At 44.0% G+C, this 20,856-nt stretch overlaps 1 protein-coding gene across 17 annotated transcripts in view; it reads left to right on the top strand.

The window, feature by feature from the left end:
* Positions 1 to 20,856, top strand: part of CAMK2B (calcium/calmodulin dependent protein kinase II beta) — a 197,303-nt gene that overhangs the window by 147,720 nt on the left and 28,727 nt on the right. For 9 of the 17 annotated variants that reach the window (XM_063931931.1, XM_063931932.1, XM_063931929.1 and 6 more), the window contains 5 exons: positions 3,810 to 3,904; positions 4,193 to 4,315; positions 4,472 to 4,555; positions 5,109 to 5,151; positions 7,457 to 7,531. In XM_063931931.1, the coding sequence (XP_063788001.1) occupies positions 3,810 to 3,904; positions 4,193 to 4,315; positions 4,472 to 4,555; positions 5,109 to 5,151; positions 7,457 to 7,531 (420 nt within the window). The remainder of the gene's footprint in view (positions 1 to 3,809; positions 3,905 to 4,192; positions 4,316 to 4,471; positions 4,556 to 5,108; positions 5,152 to 7,456; positions 7,532 to 20,856) is intronic. The other 8 variants (XM_063931934.1, XM_063931935.1, XM_063931936.1 and 5 more) reach the window with 1 other exon arrangement.

Genomic DNA, 20,856 nt, shown 5'->3' on the forward strand with positions numbered 1-20,856 from the left:
CCCCTACTAGGGTGTATGCTGTACACACCTACAGTGAGGTATAAGTACTTGGGGGTGAGTAATAAGTTTAAGCAGCATAGAACATAGAAACATAGAATTTGACGGCAGATAAGAACCACTTGGCCCATCTAGTCTGCCCCCTTTTTTTTTATCCTTTAGGTAATCTCAACCCTTTTTGAACCTTAATTATTTGTAAGGATATTCATATGCCTATCCCAAGCATGTTTAAATGCTCTACAGTCTTAGCCTCTACCACCTCTGATGGGAAGCTATTCCACTTATCCACTACCCTTTCTGTGAAGTAATTTTTCCTTAAATTTCCCCTGAACCTCCCCCCCTCCAGTCTCAGTGTATGTCCTTGAGTTCTAATACTTCTCTTCCTTTGAAGAATGTTTCCCTCCTGAACTTTGTTAAGACCCTTGATATATTTGAAAATTTCTATCATGTCTCCCCTTTCCCTTCTCTCCTCCAAACTATACATGTTAAGATCTTTTAGCCTTTCCGGGTACGTTTTGTGATGTTGGCCATGCACCATTTTAGTTGCCCTTGTTTGTACACTCTCTAATGTATTTATATCCTTCTGGAGATATGGTCTCCAGAACTGGACACATTATTCCAGATGGGGCCGCACCAATGACCCATACAGTGGCATTATCACTTCTTTTTTCCTGCTACTAATTCCTCTCCCTATGCAACCAAGCATCTGACTTGCCTTTCTCATTGCTTTTTGCATTGCTTTCCTGCCTTCAAGTCACTTGAAATAGTGACTCCTAAATCCCTTTCCTCCTCAGTAGTTTCCATTATAGTACCCTTGATACTATATTTAGCCTTTGGGTTTTTGAGACCCAAGTGCATGATTTTGCATTTGTTAGCATTAAACTGTAGTTGCCACGTTCTTGACCATTTTTCAAGCCTAGCTAGCTCATCAATCATTTGTTTTACCCCTCCCGGTGTGTCTACCCTGTTGCATATCTTTGTATCATCTGCAAAAAGGCATACCTTCCCTTCAATACCATCTGCAATGTCACCAACAAAGATATTAAAGAGAACTGGACCAAGTACAGATCCCTGGGGTACTCCACTGGTAACATTTCCCTCCATAGATTGCACTCCATTAACTACAACTGTCTGTTTCCTATCCTGCAACCAGGTTCTTATCCATTTGACTGTTTTATAATCCACCCCCACGCTTTCAAGTTTATTTAGCAGTCTGCGATGTGGGACAGTATCAAATGCCTTACTAAAGTCTAGATATGCTACATCTACAGCTCCCCTTGATCTATTATTTTTGTCACAGAGTCAAAAAAGTCAATAAGATTTGTTTGGGATGATCTCCCACCAGTAAATCCATGCTGTTTTGGATCCTGTAAGTGGTTTGATTTAAGATATTCCACAACTCTTTCTTTTAATAGTTTTTCCATTACTTTCCCCACTACTGATGTAAGGCTTACTGGTCTGTAGTTACTTGTTTCTTCCTGCCTTCCACTTTTGTGCAGTGGAACTACATTTGCTCTTTTCCAGTCCTCTGGAATAGCACCTGTATTTAGTGACTGGTTAAATAATTCTGTTAACGGTGTAACCAGCACATCTTTTAGCTCTTTGAGTGTCCTTGGGTGTATCCCATCTGGTCCCATTGATTTATCCACTTTTAGTTGTGAAAGTTCTGTTAGGACCTTCTCCTCTGTAAATGTATTTTCATCTACCTTATTTTTATGAATGTCCTTGCAACTTAACTGTGGCCCCATCCCTTCTTCTGTAGTAAATACTGAGCAAAAATAATTATTTAGGTGATCTGCTATTGCCTTGTCTCCCTCCACCAAATTCTCACTCTCTGTCTTAAGTCTTATTATTCCTCCATTTGATTTTCTCCTTTCACATATATACTTAAAAAAAGTTTTGCCCCCTTTATCTACTGACTGGGCCATTTTTTCCTCAGCTTCTGCCTTTGCACGTCTGATCACTTTCTTAGCATCCTTCCGTCTGTCAAGATACACCTCTTTGTCATTATTATTTTGAGTCTGTTTGTATTTCCTAAAAGCCATCTTTTTTGCTTTCACACTAGTTGATACTTCTTTTGTGAACCACACTAGCTTCCTTTTCTTGGTGCTTTTCCTAAGCCTTTTGATACAAAGATCAGTTGCACTTAGTATTGCACTTTTCAGTTTTTCCCACCTCTCCTGCACTCCTTCTAAGTTCCACCAGTCCGCCAATGAATCACTTAAACATCTCCCCATTTTTGCAAAATCAGCATTTCTAAAATCCAACACCTTTGTTTTTGTGTGACAGGAGTTGGATCCTGTCTTTATACTAAACCATACTGATTGATGATCACTGGATCCCAGGTGCTCACCCACATATATGTCGGATACTCTATCACCATTTGTAAGAATTAAATCTAATATTGAATCTTTGCCAGTGGGCTCCGTCACCAATTGTTTGAGAGACGCTCCCTGTAAGGAATGTAGAAATTTGCCACTTGTAGCTGAATTTGCAAAAGACCCCATCCAATTTACATCAGGTAAATTAAAGTCTCCCTTTAAAGCCATTTTAGTAATGTCCAACAATAGGTTTCTGTCCAAATCCTGCCCCTGGCCTGGTGGTCTATAGATCACCCCAATGCGAATAACATCCTTCTCCCCGGTTTCTATGGTGACCCAAAGGGCCTCAGTTTTGGCTTCAATATTTTGTATTAAAGTAGCATTTATGCTTTTTTTCACATACATTGCTACCCCTCCTCCTATTCTTCTTATTCTATCCTTCCTAAATAAATTGTATCCTGGTATAGCTATGTCCCAGTCATGATTTTCATTGCACCATGACTGTAATTGCCACAAAATCCAGGTTATCCCTTGTCATTATCGCAATTAGCTCTGGAATCTTGTCTCCTAAGCTCCTAGCTTTTGCACACATAGCTTTAAGAATTTTGTCTGTGCATTTGTTATTGGTAGCCATGTCCAGACTGTACAAAAAAAATGACAAGTTTAAAGTTGAAATTACCTGTTTGGAGATGTTGCTCAGTGTTTCATATATATATATATATATATATATATATCAATCAATCAATCAATCAATTTTTCTTTACTACTCAGGAATCACACTGTTTCCTTTACACCATGAATACACCTCCCTAAATGTAAAGATATAGTATCCCCCACGTATACTCACCAGTATCTGTTGTATTGGGCGACACTCTGAAAGCGCCGTTTAGTGACAGTGGGTCCCTGTTCCTGGTGGGTCTCTTGTAGAATGTTTCCTTTGTTCAAATAAGTTCCTGTGCTGTCAGCTGCTCATTAAAAGCACTGTAGCATATAATATATCCTCAGCAGGTGAAAGCCCCAGCATCCTGTGGAGGGTGGTCCTGCTGGTGCCTGTGTCTCCCTTGTTCGTCAGCTGAAGGGGAGTGTGGGCACTTGTGGGTAGGTGCCTCTGTTGTAGTCTGCTTACTGTGGTACTACTGTGTGTGTCACCTGGATCATTGTGCAGCAGTGTAGCAGCTCTAAGGCTGGATGATTTGCGGGGTGACGTCCTGCTCATTTACTTATTTATGCCGGTGAGCCCAGGTAGTGTGTGCCCTGGAGGTGTCCCCATGGGGGCCCGCTGGTCGGGTGAATGCAGCAGTGTGCGGGGAAAAGGTGGATTCCCCATGGGTGCTGCTCTGTCACATTTATGGCAGTTAAACCTGACCATTGAAATGGTACCAGAAGTCTGTTCTGAAACAGTTTTGAATTTCTAGTACAGAAAGGTTGGACTAATAACATGTCTTCCACCTCTCTCTCTCTCTCTCTCTCTCTCTCTCTCTCTCTCTCCAGGTGTCATTCTGTATATTCTTTTGGTTGGATACCCCCCATTTTGGGATGAGGATCAGCACAAATTGTACCAGCAGATCAAAGCTGGGGCATATGACGTAAGTCCTCCTAGCCTGCTGACTGCATGTATTGTTCTCCATGCTGAAATAAGGAGCTGTTCCCTAGAGTGCTCATATTTTATTACTCACGTCACTTTCCCCAAGTAGAAACATTTTAGAAGCAAAGAGTTACTGTATGATATCATACAGAACATCAGGAGTTGGGGCTGTAGTGAGTTGTGCTCCATCTTCTCTATGTACAATAACCTCAGTTACTCTATAAGAGTATAGCAGACCACATTCCTATGCCGACAGAATTACTATTATACTCCTCTTATGTCTCTGTAGTTCCCTTCCCCGGAGTGGGACACAGTGACACCAGAAGCCAAGAATCTCATCAACCAGATGTTGACCATTAACCCTGCAAAACGTATTACTGCACACGAAGCTCTCAAGCACCCATGGGTCTGCGTAAGTCATTGTCACCTATACATTCACCCAGGCCTACCACTCTGTGATGACTAGCGGAACTGATACCAATCCGCGTGGCTCGGATATGTAATGTCTGTACTGGATTTACTATTGTGAAGATTAGTATGGTTACTACTTCTCTATGTCTCCCTACAGCAACGTTCAACTGTTGCCTCAATGATGCACAGGCAAGAGACTGTGGAGTGCCTGAAGAAGTTCAATGCACGCCGGAAGCTGAAGGTAAGTGCGGCCTCTTCAGACACACCAATCTGTTCCCTTTTCTCAAAAGCCATTTAGATGATACATTAATAGTAACATTGTAACATAGTAACATAGTAACTAAGGTTGAAAAAAGACAATTGTCCATCGATTTCAACCTATTTGTGGTCTCCTATGCAGTCTTATTATAGGACTAGTTATTTTTTTGTTAGGACTAGTTGTATTAATTATAATGCGTGCCTACACACCATAACCCTGAATATCTTTATCCAATAGGAATTTATCTAACCCATTCTTAAAGGTGTTGACTGAGTCCGCCATTACTACTCTCTCAGGCAGGGAATTCCAAATACGTATTGTCCCTACTGTGAAAAACCCTTTTCGCCTCAATGTGCGGAAACTCCTCTCCTCTAACCTAAGCGAGTGATCACGTGTCCTCTGTGCTGATCTTATAGAAAACAGGTCCCTCCCAAGCTCTGTGTATTGACCCCTTATATATTTGTAGATGTTGATCATGTCCCCTCTTAGTCTCCTCTTTTCCAATATAAACATGCGCATTATGTTTCTTACATAGGGGGCTATCCTGACTACAATGCTGGCAACGAGGAACTTTTCTGGTAAGTGATTGCTCACCTGGATCATATATTTATATATATATAGTATCTGTGTTCTGCAGAACTTATATAGGTACCGGATCAGTCCTGAGATAAGCAGGTGTGTGTATTGCAGACCCTGCTATGTTATAACCATTATAATGTACTGCAGAGCTAGCTGTAAGGTTCCTCATGTAATGCACTACATGTACCAGTCTTTCATTATAATAATACCTTGGCAATACCCTGCAGATTATGAGCTAAGAAAGCCAGTGTAATACACTGTGGATCCAGCTGTAATATAAGTATAATACAATGCAGATCCAGCTGTAATATAAGTATAATACATTGCAGATCCAGCTGTAATGTAAGTATAATACACTGCAGATCCAGCTGTAATGTAAGTATAATACACTGCAGATCCAGCTGTAATGTAAGTATAATACACTGCAGATCCAGCTGTAATATAAACAATGTTATGTATTGCAGATTCAGCTCCTATATAATAAATATAATACACTGCAGATGCAGCTGTAAGATATCAGTGTTATGCACTGCAGATTCTGCTCCTGTATAATAAACATAATACACTGCACATCTAGCTGAAATATAAACAGTGTTATGCACTGCAGATTGTACTAAAATTATATAATAGTATATTACACTGCAGATCCAGCTGTAAGATATCAGTGTTACGCACTACAGATTCCGCTCCTATATAATAAATATAATACACTGTAGTTCTAGCTGTAATATAAACATTGCTACGCACTGCAGATTCCGCTCCTGTATAATAGTATATTACACTGCGGATCCAGTTGTTACATAAGTACAATACACTGCATTTCCAGCTGTAATATAAACAATGTTATCAGGGTGCATTAAGAGAGGAGGGGAGCCATGTGCAGTCTCCTCACTAGCCGCTGGCGAAGGTAATAGGCTATTACACATGTTGCCGGTGATTTTTCTACTGTGCATGTGCAAATCACCAAGGAAATGGTCACCGTCTCATTTTCCCCATGATATGTACAGTTCGCCGCTACTATGCGGCACTCCACAGCGGTAAGTATTAAACACTGAACGTTATGCTTTGTAGATTTGCTACTTCACAATAAGTGTAATGCACTGCAGCTTCCAGTCTGACAAAAACTGCTGAATACCCTACATGTTCCTACTTTATTTACCCAGCGTGAACTGCAAAGTTCTATTTAAGAAAATCAGTGCTGTTATATAAGCAGTGTATAATGCACTGCAGTGCCTGGTGAGAACCAGCATTATACACTATTATACACTAAGGGTCCCTCTCTTGTGGGGCGGGATGTACTAAGGGAAAAATGCAGTAAAATCCCAATTTTCGGGGGTTTTACCGCATTTTCAAATGTACTAAGACCCTGCCGCCGGGTTTATGCCGCTGAGGGTATATATAGGATACCCTATAGAAGCCTTTGGGCTTCTTACCGCCGCTGCATTCTACTGCTGACCCGCGCCACTTACGATGACCTCCCACCCCCTGGCATATCTGTGTGAGTAAGCCGTGGCCCCCCTCCTCCTTCTCCCCTGCAGCACAGCCTTGTCTCCTTCCAGCTTGAGGGGGGAGAAGGAGGAGCCCGGGGACTCCCTGCACACGTCACCTCCCGGGGGGCTGGGAGGTGACAGAAGCCGCCACAAACCCTCTCCTGCAGACCATCATTGATCGCAGGACACCCATGGCATCGCATTGCGATACTAATCGCATATGTTAGTACATATGCGATTAGCATCATTGCGATGACTGGCGATGACCCGCGACCAGTGATAGTACATCCCGCCCATATACACATCATAACTATAGTATTACACATTCTAGAGCCCTTCCTGATATATCCAGCATTATGTATTATTCTATAAGCTGGCTGCAGTGTACCACTGAAGAACCTACTCTGATATAACCAGTTTTATGCACCGCATAGGCCCTTCTGAGATAACCAGTTGCCTCTGAACTGAATGTCACTGTGTCAGGGATAATGTAATGCTATTATCTCTTCTTTATTTTGATTCTGCCTTATTCTACTTACTTCATCTCTCTTCCTGACTGTCTTTGCTCTCCTACATTTCTTGATATCCCTACACCTCACTTCTCCTCACTGGTTCTGTCACTCTCTCTTCCCTTTGTAATCTCGGGTGTTTAATCACTTATTCGTATAACCTTCATATCTCGGTCCCCCATCCTCTTTATCTTCTTGTTATGTCTGATATCACCACCCGTTCCTCCTGTAATCTGGCACAATTTTTTACATCCTTCACCTACCATTCCCTGTCCCTTTTTCTCTGATCTCTGTCATTCTCACAGTGGGCAGACAGACCACAGCTCCTGCCACAATCACCACTGCCGCCACTAGTACAGCCCTGGGTTTGGTGGAACAAGGTAGTAGTGTCTTCTGGGCACATCCCTTCCCCCTTTCATACCTGCCCCTTTCCTTCCCTGAGAAGTGGCTGCATGTGGCTGCATTTTGCTAGCTGCCTGTCTGTGGGGGTCATTACAAGGAGACTCCAGCCCTGCAGAGATCGGGGCTGGTGGAGAGGCAATTAAGGTGTAGATATGAAATTACACTTGCTCTTTTATCTAGTTGGGGGACACTGGAGACACTGGGGTATAGAGGCACAGCCTGGAGTACAGACACTTTAAATTTCAATCTAAAACCCCTCCACCTCTATACACTATAGGAAACCAGTGTGTGCTTTTCAGCTGCACTACTGGTTACCCTATAGATTTTAAGCTTGTGACCCCTTAGCTCTATATCTGTTTATTTTTACCCAGTCTCATTTTATCACTGTTTTCCCCCAATTGTAAAATGCAACAGATATGCTACCGCAATATAAATGTTAATAAATAATACTTCTTTATTTTTAACCACTTAACTACTAAAATGTTTTGCGGCATCTAAAACGGGTTGATGGGTACCCCCTTCAGCCGCCCTTACCCACTTTTTTCGGGTTCTAACACCTGGTGCTTCCGATCAGGTTTGTGCATCAAAGTTTAAAAGGGCAATGATTTCACTAGTAAAACAAGGCTAAAAAAAGTATTACCCTTTTACATTTTGGGCATAAACATGTTCAGAAGTGCTGGATATTTGCGCCTAACGTTTAATAAATAAACCCCTATGACCATTTTAATTTCCAATGATGCTGCTCTTAAGGATGACTCATGATGATTGGTGCTTCACAAAGACCCATTGGCTTGGGTTAAACGGTGTTACAGAATTGTCAGAACAACTCTTGAAAGGCCCAGGTCTGTATTGTTGACCTTGGCAGAGTATATCTGTAAGAAATCCCTATATGGCTTTATATAAGGATCTTATAGGGGTGAGAAATTTTGCTTGACACACCGGTACACTCAGCCTTAAGGACTGAGAAAACAGATGCAGATCATAAGGGGACTATAGAGTCTTTGCCATCCACATGAAATATCTTATTGGGCCCAAAGCTGTTTCTTGTTAATACTCTCAAACCTAGGAACAACAGGTTTCACCCTTTCGGTTTCAGGTAAAGACAAGGAGTCAAAGTTCAAAACTGTTAGGGTCTCCTGCCCTGTGCTGCCACGTCGTCATGGCAACCGGGAGACAAGTGCTAGTGGAGTAACCTGAGCGCAGCTGATACTCCGGTTCGGGTTTTTTGCTGTGCAGTGGTTATAGGCTCTGTGCACGGCAGGGGATCCGGTGCTGGTTTTTGTGCTCACAGTCTGTGAGGTCTGAGTGGGGCGTGGACAGCACCTGCTTTATAAGGCCTCTTTTCAGGGTAAGCAGATGCTGCTGAATCTTTGTTGGTTAGTCAGTTCATGAAAGTTAGCCAGTACTGTGTAGCTTTGTATTTGTTTGTTGCTTACTGCAAATAGGCCTGGGGATTTGGTATTACACTCTGCCAATCCAGACCTAGCAGTAAGACTGGAGTCAGTCGTTTAGCTTGCTGGGGTTCTGTTACTACTCTGTGAACTTAGCAAGTTTGCGGCTGTATTCTAAGACTTGCCTGTCTAATCCTGTCTCACTGTGCTAGGTGTCAGGGGTCAGTTTAGTGGCAGTAAGCTAAAACCTGTGCACTGCAAGTGAGAAATAGGATTGTGGAGACTCTCCTTGTGTCTATCATTTCATCTCTGACCAAGGAGTTTACTGCCACACCCGTTGGTAACCCTTTAGGGTTTTGCTGTTGCCCTTAGCAACAGCATTTCGGGTTCTCTACGTATTAAAACACAACATCTTGTTTTTTCCATCTGAGCAGTTCTAATACAAGGGAGATACCCAGTTCCTTAGCCTCTGGGCTTCTCTGTTCACTTTGTGTGTATTTTGTTACCCTATCACCTCCTGTGTACGTTATGTCATATTCCCCAGTTTGTCTGTGAGTCCATTTGTTTTGCATAACAGTTCAAACACCAGTACATTCCTGCAGACACTGGAGTGCATAACAGTTCTGACACCAGTACTTTCCTGCAGGCACTGGTGTGCATAACATATTCAGCAGCCTAATACTCCTGTTGAAATTTTGTGGGAATATGGAGCATACCCCTCAAAATACGTTGCAACAGGTGGTCGATCAGGTGCAGGTCCTGACTCGACAATTTAATGATTTGTCCATTAAAATGCACACCTCCCAGGCTGCTGGCGGAGCTCCCGCAGCAGCAGCACCTGCAGGGGTTAAGGAGCCGAAAGTAAATCTCCCGGATCGTTTTTCTGGAGATCGCTCGCAGTTCTTTTGTTTCAAGGAGAGCTGCAAGCTATACTTCCGGCTTAGGCCTCAGTCTTCTGGGTCGGAGATTCAGCGGGTGGGCATAGTGATTTCCTTGCTACAAGGAGACCCACAGGTCTGGGCATATGGGTTGCAGCCTGACTGTCCGTCGCTTAAAAGTGTTGATGCTTTTTTTACGGCACTGGGCATGTTGTATGATGACCCTGACAAGACGGCCTCAGCCGAGGCTCAGATTTCGATCCTTAAGCAAGGGCGAAGGCCAGTTGAGGTTTACTGTACGGAGTTTCGGAGGTTGGCCCATGATACCCAGTGGAATGACCCAGCCCTGAGACACCAGTACCGAAGAGGTCTTTCTAACCAGATAAAGGACCAACTGGTACAATATCCCTTGCCTGATAGCTTGGATCAGCTCATGCAGTTATCCATCCGGGTGGATAGACGGCTGAGAGAGCGTAGGCTTGAAAGGGAGACTGAGATTTCCTTCCTTCCCAAGGGAACCTCAGACTCTGAGGAATTTTCTGAGGAGCCTATGCAGATTGGGGCTACCCGCCTCTCCTCGCGTGAGAAGACGCGGAGGAGACAGCAGGGGTTGTGTTTGTACTGTGGGAATAAAGGTCATGTGGTAGTATCATGCCCAGAAAAGCCGGAAAACTTCAGGGCCTGAGGGTGATGGGAAATATCCTGTCAGGCCAGAAGTCAGAATTTCCCAAGAAGACTTTTATCATTCCGGTGACCTTGAAGATCCTCGGTCAAACTGTCAAGACTGAGGCCTTTGTGGACAGTGGGGCCGACGGGATTTTTATGGACCGCCAATTCGCCCTGAAACACTCTGTTCCCTTAGTACCCTTGGCATCGGAAATTGAGATTTGTGGGTTAAACGGGGAACCATTATCCCAAGGTAAAATTACCTCTTGCACTAGCCAGATTTCTTTGTTTATTGGAGCCACACACTCTGAAAAATTGTCCTTTTATGTGACTGTCTGTACTTTTGCCCCATTGGTGTTGGGGTTACCCTGGTTAAGGGCCCACAATCCTCAATTTGACTGGGTCTCTGGGGAGATTCTTAGTTGGGGTACTGATTGTTTCAGGAGTTGCTTGAGCCTTCCAGTCAGGCTCTCGCAGCTAAGTTTGCCAGGATTGCCAGGGTGTTATGCAGATTTTGCGGACGTGTTCTCCAAAAAAGTTGCAGAGGTACTACCTCCCCATCGCCCCTATGACTGTGCCATTGATTTGTTGCCAAATGCTAAGCTTCCCAAGAGCAGGTTGTACTCCCTGTCACGTCCTGAGACTCAGGCTATGGCAGAGTACATTCAGGAGAACTTGGCTAAGGGATTTATCAGACCTTCACAGTCTCCAGTTGGGTCGGGGTTCTTCTTCGTGGGTAAAAAGGACGGTTCGTTGCGACCCTGCATCGACTTCAGGGAATTGAACCGTATCACGATTAAAAACTCATACCCACTGCCTCTCATTTCGGTCTTGTTTGACCAGCTTCGTACTGCCACCATTTTTTCTAAGATTGACCTACGCGGTGCGTACAATCTAATCCGAATAAGAGAGGGGGATGAATGGAAGAATGCCTTTAATACCCACTCAGGGCTTTATGAATATTTGGTGATGCCTTTTGGGCTCTGTAATGCCCCGGCAGTCTTCCAGGATTTCATGAATGATGTGCTCAGGGAATATTTGGATAGATTCTTAGTTGTATACTTAGATGACATCCTAATCTTCTCCCATTCCCTGGAGGAACATCGGAAGCATGTACGCTTAGTCCTCCAGAAACTCAGAGACCACCGGCTTGGGGCGAAGCTGGAGAAGTGCGAATTTGAAGTTCAGCAAATCGCATTTCTAGGATATATTATCTCCCCAGAAGGTTTCCAAATGGAGGGTTCCAAGGTACAGGCAGTCCTGGATTGGGTGCAGCCCACTAGTTTGAAGGCGCTTCAGCGTTTCCTGGGCTTTGCGAATTTTTATAGATGATTTATCGCTGGATTTTCGTCTATAGTGGCGCCCTTGGTGGCACTCACTAAGAAAGGGGCGGATGTTGCTCACTGGTCTTGTGAGGCTAAAGCGGCTTTTGCCCGTCTCAAAAGGGCATTTGTTTCGGCCAAGGTGCTGCGACACCCAGATCCAGAGCGTCCTTTTGTGGTGGAGGTGGATGCCTCTGAGATGGGTATTGGGGCAGTGCTTTCTCAGATGGGAGTGTCTGATAATCGCCTTCATCCCTGTGCTTACTTTTCCCGTAAATTTTCGCCTGCCGAGATGAATTATGACGTGGGTAACCGGGAATTGTTGGCTATTAAGGATGCACTCGAGGAGTGGAGACACTGGCTTGAGGGGGCTAAGTTTGTGGTCTCAATTCTCACTGACCATAAGAATCTGGCATATTTAGAGTCAGCGAAGCGTCTCAATGCCAGGCAGGCACGATGGGCTTTGTTTTTTGCTCGCTTTAATTTTTTGATAACATATCGCCCTGGGTCAAAAAACATCAAGGCTGATGCGCTCTCGCGGAGTTTTGCTCCAATCCAGGAGACCACCGAGGAGCCGTTGCCCATTGTTTCCCCATCATGTATTAAAGTGGGCATTACCCAGGACCTCTTATCATTAGTCCTTAGAGCACAGGAGCAGGCTCCTCCAGACCTTCCGGTAGGTCTTTTGTTTGTGCCTCCTAGGTTAAGACAGCGAGTGTTCCTGGAATTCCATGCCAAGAAGTCGGCAGGTCACCCGGGTATTGCCAGAACTCGGGAGTTGCTATCTAGGGCGGTGTGGTGGCCCTCGGTGGCTAAGGATGTGGATCAGTGGGTTCGGGCATGTGACATCTGTGCCCGAAATAAGACTCCTAGAGGGGTTCCTGTTGGCCCATTACATCCACTCTCTATCCCATCTAAGCCATGGACCCACATTTCAGTGGATTTTGTGGTGGACTTGCCCAAATCCTCGGGGATGACAGCCATCTGGGTTGTCGTTGACAGGTTTTCGAAGATGGCGCACTTCGTTCCACTGGTTGGGTTGCCATCAGCCAGACGCCTGTCTGAATTATTTATGCTGCATGTTGTGCGTCTCCACGGGTTGCCACTTGATGTGGTCTCTGACCGCGGATCCCAGTTTGTGGCCAAATTCTGGAGGGCATTTTGTTCCGATCTCCAGATTTCTGTCAGCTTGTCGTCAGGCTACCATCCGCAGTCTAATGGGCAGACTGAAAGGGTGAACCAGTCCTTGGAGCAGTTCCTCAGGTGTTATGTCTCCAAGTGTCAGACTGACTGGGTTGCTCATCTGTCCATGGCGGAGTTTGCCTATAACAACGCGGCTCACTCTGCTACAGGGATCTCTCCCTTCCTTTGTGTGTATGGGCATCATCCTAAGGCCAATTCTTTTGACCCCCTGGACTCCACGCCTGGTGGTTCCTCTGTGGTTTCGGCCCTTAGAGGTATTTGGCGGAAAGTGAAGAAAGCCCTTGTGTCTGTGTCATTAGTGACCAAAAGGGTTTTTGATAAGCGGAAAAGACCCTGCAGCTTCAAATTAGGAGACTTCGTCTGGTTGTCTACCAAGAATTTGAAGTTGAGACAGCCATCTCATAAGTTAGGGCCCCGGTTCATCGGCCCTTATAAGATCACCAGGGTTATCAATCCGGTGGCATTTCAGTTAGATCTGCCCCGTTCTTTGGGTATCAATAAAACATTTCATTGTTCCCTTTTAAAACGGGCGATTAGTAATCCTTCTTCCAGTGGAAAACCTTCCCCTCTTCTGATACGTGGCCAGAGGGAGTTTGTTGTTGAAAGGATTCTTGACTCCAAGGTGGTTCGGGGTCGGCTGTCATTTTTGGTGCACTGGAAGGGGTATGGCCCGGAGGAGCGGTCGTGGGTGCGCAGTTGTGATCTTCATGCCCCCAGACTAATACGCTCTTTCTTCTCGCAGTTCCCCGATAAACCCGGTGGTAGGGGTTCTTTGACCCCTCGTCAGAGGGGGGGTACTGTTAGGGTCTCCTGCCCTGTGCTGCCACGTCGTCATGGCAACCGGGAGACAAGTGCTAGTGGAGTAACCTGAGCGCAGCTGATACTCCGGTTCGGGTTTTTTGCTGTGCAGTGGTTATAGGCTCTGTGCACGGCAGGGGATCCGGTGCTGGTTTTTGTACTCACAGTCTGTGAGGTCTGAGTGGGGCGTGGACAGCACCTGCTTTATAAGGCCTCTTTTCAGGGTAAGCAGATGCTGCTGAATCTTTGTTGGTTAGTCAGTTCATGAAAGTTAGCCAGTACTGTGTAGCTTTGTATTTGTTTGTTGCTTACTGCAAATAGGCCTGGGGATTTGGTATTACACTCTGCCAATCCAGACCTAGCAGTAAGACTGGAGTCAGTCGTTTAGCTTGCTGGGGTTCTGTTACTACTCTGTGAACTTAGCAAGTTTGCGGCTGTATTCTAAGACTTGCCTGTCTAATCCTGTCTCACTGTGCTAGGTGTCAGGGGTCAGCTTAGTGGCAGTAAGCTAAAACCTGTGCACTGCAAGTGAGAAATAGGATTGTGGAGACTCTCCTTGTGTCTATCATTTCATCTCTGACCAAGGAGTTTACTGCCACACCCGTTGGTAACCCTTTAGGGTTTTGCTGTTGCCCTTAGCAACAGCATTTCGGGTTCTCTACGTATTAAAACACAACATCTTGCTTTTTCCATCTGTGCAGTTCTAATACAAGGGAGATACCCAGTTCCTTAGCCTCTGGGCTTCTCTGTTCACTTTGTGTGTATTTTGTTACCCTATTACCTTCTGTGTACGTTATGTCATATTCCCCAGTTTGTCTGTGAGTCCATTTGTTTTGCATAACAGTTCAAACACCAGTACATTCCTGCAGACACTGGAGTGCATAACAGTTCTGACACCAGTACTTTCCTGCAGGCACTGGTGTGCATAACAAAAACACAACAGAAAGGAAACAAACCAGGTTTGGTCAGCTAAGAATTCAACTGCCAAGCCTTCAGCCAGTCAGCACGATTTACAATCTGCCAACCTAGTTTCTCCTATGGTGGACATCTGTCTCACTTTTGGGACCAATAATTCGAGTACACTTCAGATGACTGGGCAAGGAAAATTGTTCAGTTGGTACACATCTTAGATCTTCTGATGTCTCCATTCAGACATTTTTCTTTCGCTCTGTCCCTCCTGGCAACAAGCCGAGACACTTGGCAGGCCATTAAGGGCTTAGTCCACTGCAGAGGAGCTTTGGGTTTTATTTAAATGAATTCTTGTTATAAAATCCAGTTGGATTTATTTTATCCCACTTTGAAAGCCCATTTAGATGGTTTGGGTGGACCGGTTCAATATTGAGTCCCAGAGGGCTATCATGAAAAGCCTGGAATAGCATGAGTTTGTGGTGTCCAGGGACATCAAAGATGCATACTTATCTGTTCTGTTCTTTGAAGGACACCAGTGTCATCTTAGGTTTGCCAAACACGACCATTATTTTCTATTTTGTGCTCTACTTTCAGCCTGGTGACAGTATAGAGAGTGTTCACCAAGATCATAGCAGGAACAGGATCTGGATGATCTGCTGATCAAGGCAGGTTCCCAACCTTGCTTCGGCTTCAAGAGCAATGAGTACAGACCTTGCAATATCACGGTTAAGGGCCCAATTAAAAAAACAACTTGACAGCTTTTCAGGGGATGGTTTTCCTGGGGCTACTGCTCATCACCTCACACAAGAGGGTGTTCCTGAAAGAGAACAATTTTTTTTCAGTCACTTGTAAGGTCTCCTATGCCTCACAGGCCTATGATCATTTTATGTAAAGGTCTTAAGGGAGATGGGCCCAACCTTTTGAGGCAGTGCAGTTTGGATGGTTTCTCTCATGAGAGTTATTCCATGTCTAGCTGGAACAAGTTACACTGTCATCTGACCAGTTGACTGTCTCCAAAGGCATGTCAGTTGTTCCTCTGGTGGCTGAAGATCCACCACCTTAATATGGGTCTTTCCTGTCACTGGCCATCAGTTTTCAGCGACATTCTCAGGGTTTTTGGTCTTAGGAGAAGTTAGCGGATCGGTTAGATGTGCTTCAACTGAGAATGGTATTAAATAATCTAATCCAAGGACACTGAGAGTTTAAATGAAACTTTGTAGTGCAACTGAGATACTATCCTGTCTACATTCAGTTGCCCCCATCTCTCCATAAAATATCTTCTCTTGCAAAGAACGTCCACTGATATCCAGACAGACAATGTCAAGGCACTCATTTGCCTTAACCATCATGGATAAACCACTAGATCCTTTGCTATGAGAGAAATCTTCTAAAAAATGTTATCAGCGGAAAGGAATGTTACAATTATTGTGACAGAGTTCAGTTCATGGGCGGAAATCTGTGGAGCATATTTTTATGATAGGCACCCTTGGGAAGGTCCACTCACCCAGAGGTCTTTCAAGTGGAGAGACAACCTGGATGTTGACATGATGGCATTTCAGTTTGATCCACAAGGCGGATCATTTTTGCTCCATGGTTGGTTGGTAGATGCCATATTTGTTTATTGGGATTTTATCTGTTTCCTGTTACCTTCAGAAGCAATGTTTCTGTGGTTTCTGAAGATGGTAAAATTATTGCATCATCCTGGTTCCTCTGGTCTAGCAAATAAGATTATGGTATGTGGACAGGCCCTACTGCCTCTAAGACCAGACTGCTATGTCAGTTGCAATGTTTAGTGTGGATGTCTTTAACAGTAATGCTATTGAAGCCATGACCTATCAGTGTAAGGGTTTGTTTGACAAGGTGGATAAGACAATTCTTAAGGCCAGAAAAGAGGGTTTGGCTATGAAGTATTGCAGGATCTCCTGGTGTGAAAGGAACTGGTTTGCCAACTTTTCTTTTCAGTTCCCACACCTAAGCGTCTGGGTGGTGGTATAAAACATAGGGTGTGAGCTTTAGAAGCTTTGATACATCTACCCCTCAGCTTTCTGAAGGTTCAGGCTTTGGCTTTGGCTTTATCTTGCTTTGGCTTTTATCTTTAAAATGCACAAAAATACGCTTGGAGCTTCCGAGTCCCGCTACGGCATGGCGCGACTTAAAGGGCTGTTTATATGGAAGTGTAGGCTCTCTTACAGGGGTTTTTACATGTGCAACCTCTATACATTACATATACTGCTCCTTATAGCTCCTATATATAGCTCCTTAAGAATTCACCCTGGTGTTGAAACCACCTTTTTCAAACACTAGAACTCGATGGTGTTAAAGATCCTTATTTGGATAACTACCTTCTTTTGGCTGAATCTACTTCTAGTAGAAATTCAGAGGTAGGATCTTCATCCTATAAGTCTCCATATATGATCTTAAATTACAATACAGTTGAGGCTAAACCTTCCTTACAGCTTAGAGGACTTTTGGCTTCATCTAAATTAGAAGTTCATGATATAGGAGTTAGACCATGGTATTTCTCTGGAAGAAGAAGGCTTACTTGATTCGCTGGATGTTACAAGGTGTTTGAGGACTTTTCATAGAACTTACAGTATGTGCAGAGTAGTGGATCTTTGGTCCAATATGATATCCTCAAGATCAATACTAGGTATATTACTTTGTTACTTTGTCTGGGTTACATGGGTGGCTTGTTCCTAGGCTTTGTGGGAAGCTCTTTAGGAAATCCACATGGACTTCTGTCCGCAAGTGTTCTACATTTTTGGCATCTCCTTGGCATCCCCAAGTCTCCAGTTTCCCTAAGTACACTTGCATTCATTTCTTTTCTCTGAGTCCATTGCGGGACATTGAACATTCTAATTCTCCAATTGGGATGGAGGTACTAAGGCCAGAAATGCGGGTGAAACTCAGAAAATGCCATTTACAGAGATTCGGATGCATTTCCATATGTACTAAGCTCCAGAAGCGACACATTCCAAAGCTTGGACCCAGTCGAAATCTATGGGCTTCTTTCTACATTTCCCTCTGAGTGGGATCCCTCCCAGCACCCCCCACAGCAGCCGTGTCATTCTGCGCATGCACAGAAGGACTCCTGGGTCATAAACCCGGAAGTCCAGTGATGGCATAGGGACAGCTCTGATCGGGAAATCTATCCTTTGTGATCCTAAACGGATTTCTAGGTATATACCGGCATTCTAAACTCTGGTACTTACCCTTTAAGTGGTGAGATATATCATATAGCAGATGCAATGCGTAGTGCATCACGCCCTTTATGTTTTGTTGTTATTGTTCTAGGAGGACAATGTTGGTTGCTATGGGCAACGTCTCTATTTGTCCTCTTTAGAAGGTTTTGATTCATCTGCCCCTTAAAGTAGAAATGTAAGTACGTGCTCTCTTGGCTGAGGCTCTATACCCCTTGCTCTTCTGCATCCCCCAGTGGACTCCGAGGTAAATATTTAACGTTAGTATTCAAAACAGTTTTTGAATGTGTTATAGGTACTAGTAGAACAGGGTTAGGTTATTACTTACCTTTCCATGTTTGACTGAAGCTACATTGTATGCTTGCTGTCCCAAACTGTATGATTTTAGGTTCTTCCACTTATACAAGTCCTCTAATATTGTATATTGTCCCCCTATAATATGTGCCAGGGTCTGTCTGTGTCATGATAAGGTTATGTAGGCAGTCTATATGAGGCCCATCTGGAGATGCTGCATGTAGTGTACGTACCTTGGTGCATGCTGTATGCTTGGGCATGTCATGTGCATGGCATGTGCTGAGAAGAAACTTACAGCCTCAGTCTGACAGTGTACACTGTCAGGAATACATAGTTACATAGGTTGCAGCAAGCAGGGGGCGCAAGATGCAAATGTTGTGTTTTGACAGTGTTCAGTGGACGGGCATGTATTGGATGTCCTGTTTTGCCAGCCTGCCGTTGCCCGAAATATATGCACAAGTCTGCCATAAAAAAGTACCCACCCTGTGTATTTTACCTCTGTGTATCTTTTCCTCCCCTACCCTGTCTATTCACTTATTCACAATTTCTCTCTCTCTCCCCCTATTTTCCTTTCTCTCTGCCTCTCTCTCTCTCTCTCTCTCTCTCTCTCTCTCTCTCTCTCTCTCTGTGCCTCTCTCCTCTCTGTCTCCCCACCACCTCTTTTTCTTCCTCTGTTTTTACTTTCTCTCTTTGTGCTTCTTTCTCCTCTCTCTCTCTCTCTCTTTCTACCTGCCTCACTCTGTCCACCTCTCTCTGTGTCCTCATTTTCTCTCTCTCTGTGCCTCTTTCTCGCTGCCTCTCTCTTTCTCTGACTCTCTCATTTCCTTTCTCTGCTTCTCTTTCTCTCTTCTCTCTCTGTCCGCCTCTTTGATTATCCTCTATCTCTCACTGCCTCTTTCTCTCTCTCTCTCTCTCTCGCTCTCTCTCTCTCGCTCTCACTCTTTGACTCTATAATTTCCTTTCTCTGCTTCTTTTTCTCTCTCTCTCTGTCCGCCTCTCTGATTATCCTCTATCTCTCACTGCCTCTTTCTCTCTCTCTCTCTCTCTCGCTCTCTCTCTCTCGCTCTCACTCTTTGACTCTATAATTTCCTTTCTCTGCTTCTTTTTCTCTCTCTCTCTGTCCGCCTCTCTGATTATCCTCTATCTCGCAATGCCTCTTTTTCTCTCTCTCTCGCCTCTCTATGTGTTCTCATTTTCTCTCTCTGTGTGCCTCTCTCCTCTGTCTCTCTGCCTGTCTCTCTCTCTCTCTTCCTCTCTCTGTTTCTCTTTCTCTCCTCTCTCTGTCTGCCTCTCTGTCTCTCCCCGCTCTCTCTGCCTCTTTTTCTTACTCTTTTTCTCTCTCTCTGCCTCTTTGTCGCTGCCATTCTTTCTCTCTGTGCCTTTCTCTCTTTGTATCTGCCTCTCTCTCTTTCTGTCCGCCTATCTGTTTCTGCCCCTCTCTCCCTCTTTGCCCCTCTCCCCCTCTCCTCTCTGTTCTAATTTTCCTATTACTGTATTCCTTTTTTTACATTCTCTTTGCTCCTACTTCTTTCCTCTTTCTTTCTCTCTCCTATGTATTCTTCCGTTCCTTTTCTGTTTCTTGCAAGGTAAGTTCTAGTACTTTTTTTCTTGATTTACATTCCTATTTCTGAAATTACTGATAGTAATAATCTGTGTGCAGTAATCTATCCTGTATGCAGTAATCTATCCTGTATGCAGTAATCTATCAATTAGTCACAGTAATTTACAGCTCTGTGAAAAGATGGTAGCCTCAGGTGCTATTCAGTTATAGCCATTTTTTCTTGCACGTTAAATTTCCCATTAACCCATAGTTTCCAGTAAAAGTGCACAGAGCTATGAGTTAACGCATTCATGGCACCAGCGATATGGGCACTTACTGCGGATTTCTGTTCGAGCCGTGTTAAGTGCAGCCTGCGGGCTTATCTCTGCTTTTTAATCCGGCCCATAGGAAGTGTCTATATGGTGATTATCTAATATATATATGTGTATCCCTTATTTTGTCTTTGCCTAAGGCGGGACAGTTTGGATCTATGAAAAAAGGGCATTTCCTGCATAATGTTTTCTTTTTACAAGTTTTATTTTTAAATTATATTTCAAGACTTAAAAAAAAAAAAAAAAATGTAAATTCAATAAAACGTTTATACTGTTTTTCCTTTATAATTTTTATTATTTTTATTATTATTATTATTATTATTATAATTTTGATAATGCTGACAATTTCTAGCTATAAGAACTTTACCCATAGTATGGACTGTGCACTGACAGTACCTGATAATCTGTAGCTATGAGAACATTGCCCATAGTATGGACTGTGCTCGGACAGTGCCTGGCAATCTCTAGCTACAAGAACATTGCCCATAGTATGGACTGTGCACTGACAGTACCTGATAATCTGTAGTTATGAGAACATTGCCCATAGTATGGACTGTGCACGGACAGTGCCTGACAATCTCTAGCTATGAGAACATTGTCCATAGTATGGACTGTGCACGGACAGTGCCTGGCAATCTCTAGCTACAAGAACATTGCCCATAGTATGGACTGTGCACTGACAGTGCCTGACAATCCCTAGCTATGAGAACATTACCCATAGTATGGACTGTGCTCTGACAGTGCCTGACAATCTCTAGCTATGAGAACAT

This window comes from Pseudophryne corroboree, chromosome 6 (genome assembly GCF_028390025.1).
Source record: "Pseudophryne corroboree isolate aPseCor3 chromosome 6, aPseCor3.hap2, whole genome shotgun sequence".
In the NCBI taxonomy this organism is placed as follows: domain Eukaryota; kingdom Metazoa; phylum Chordata; class Amphibia; order Anura; family Myobatrachidae; genus Pseudophryne; species Pseudophryne corroboree.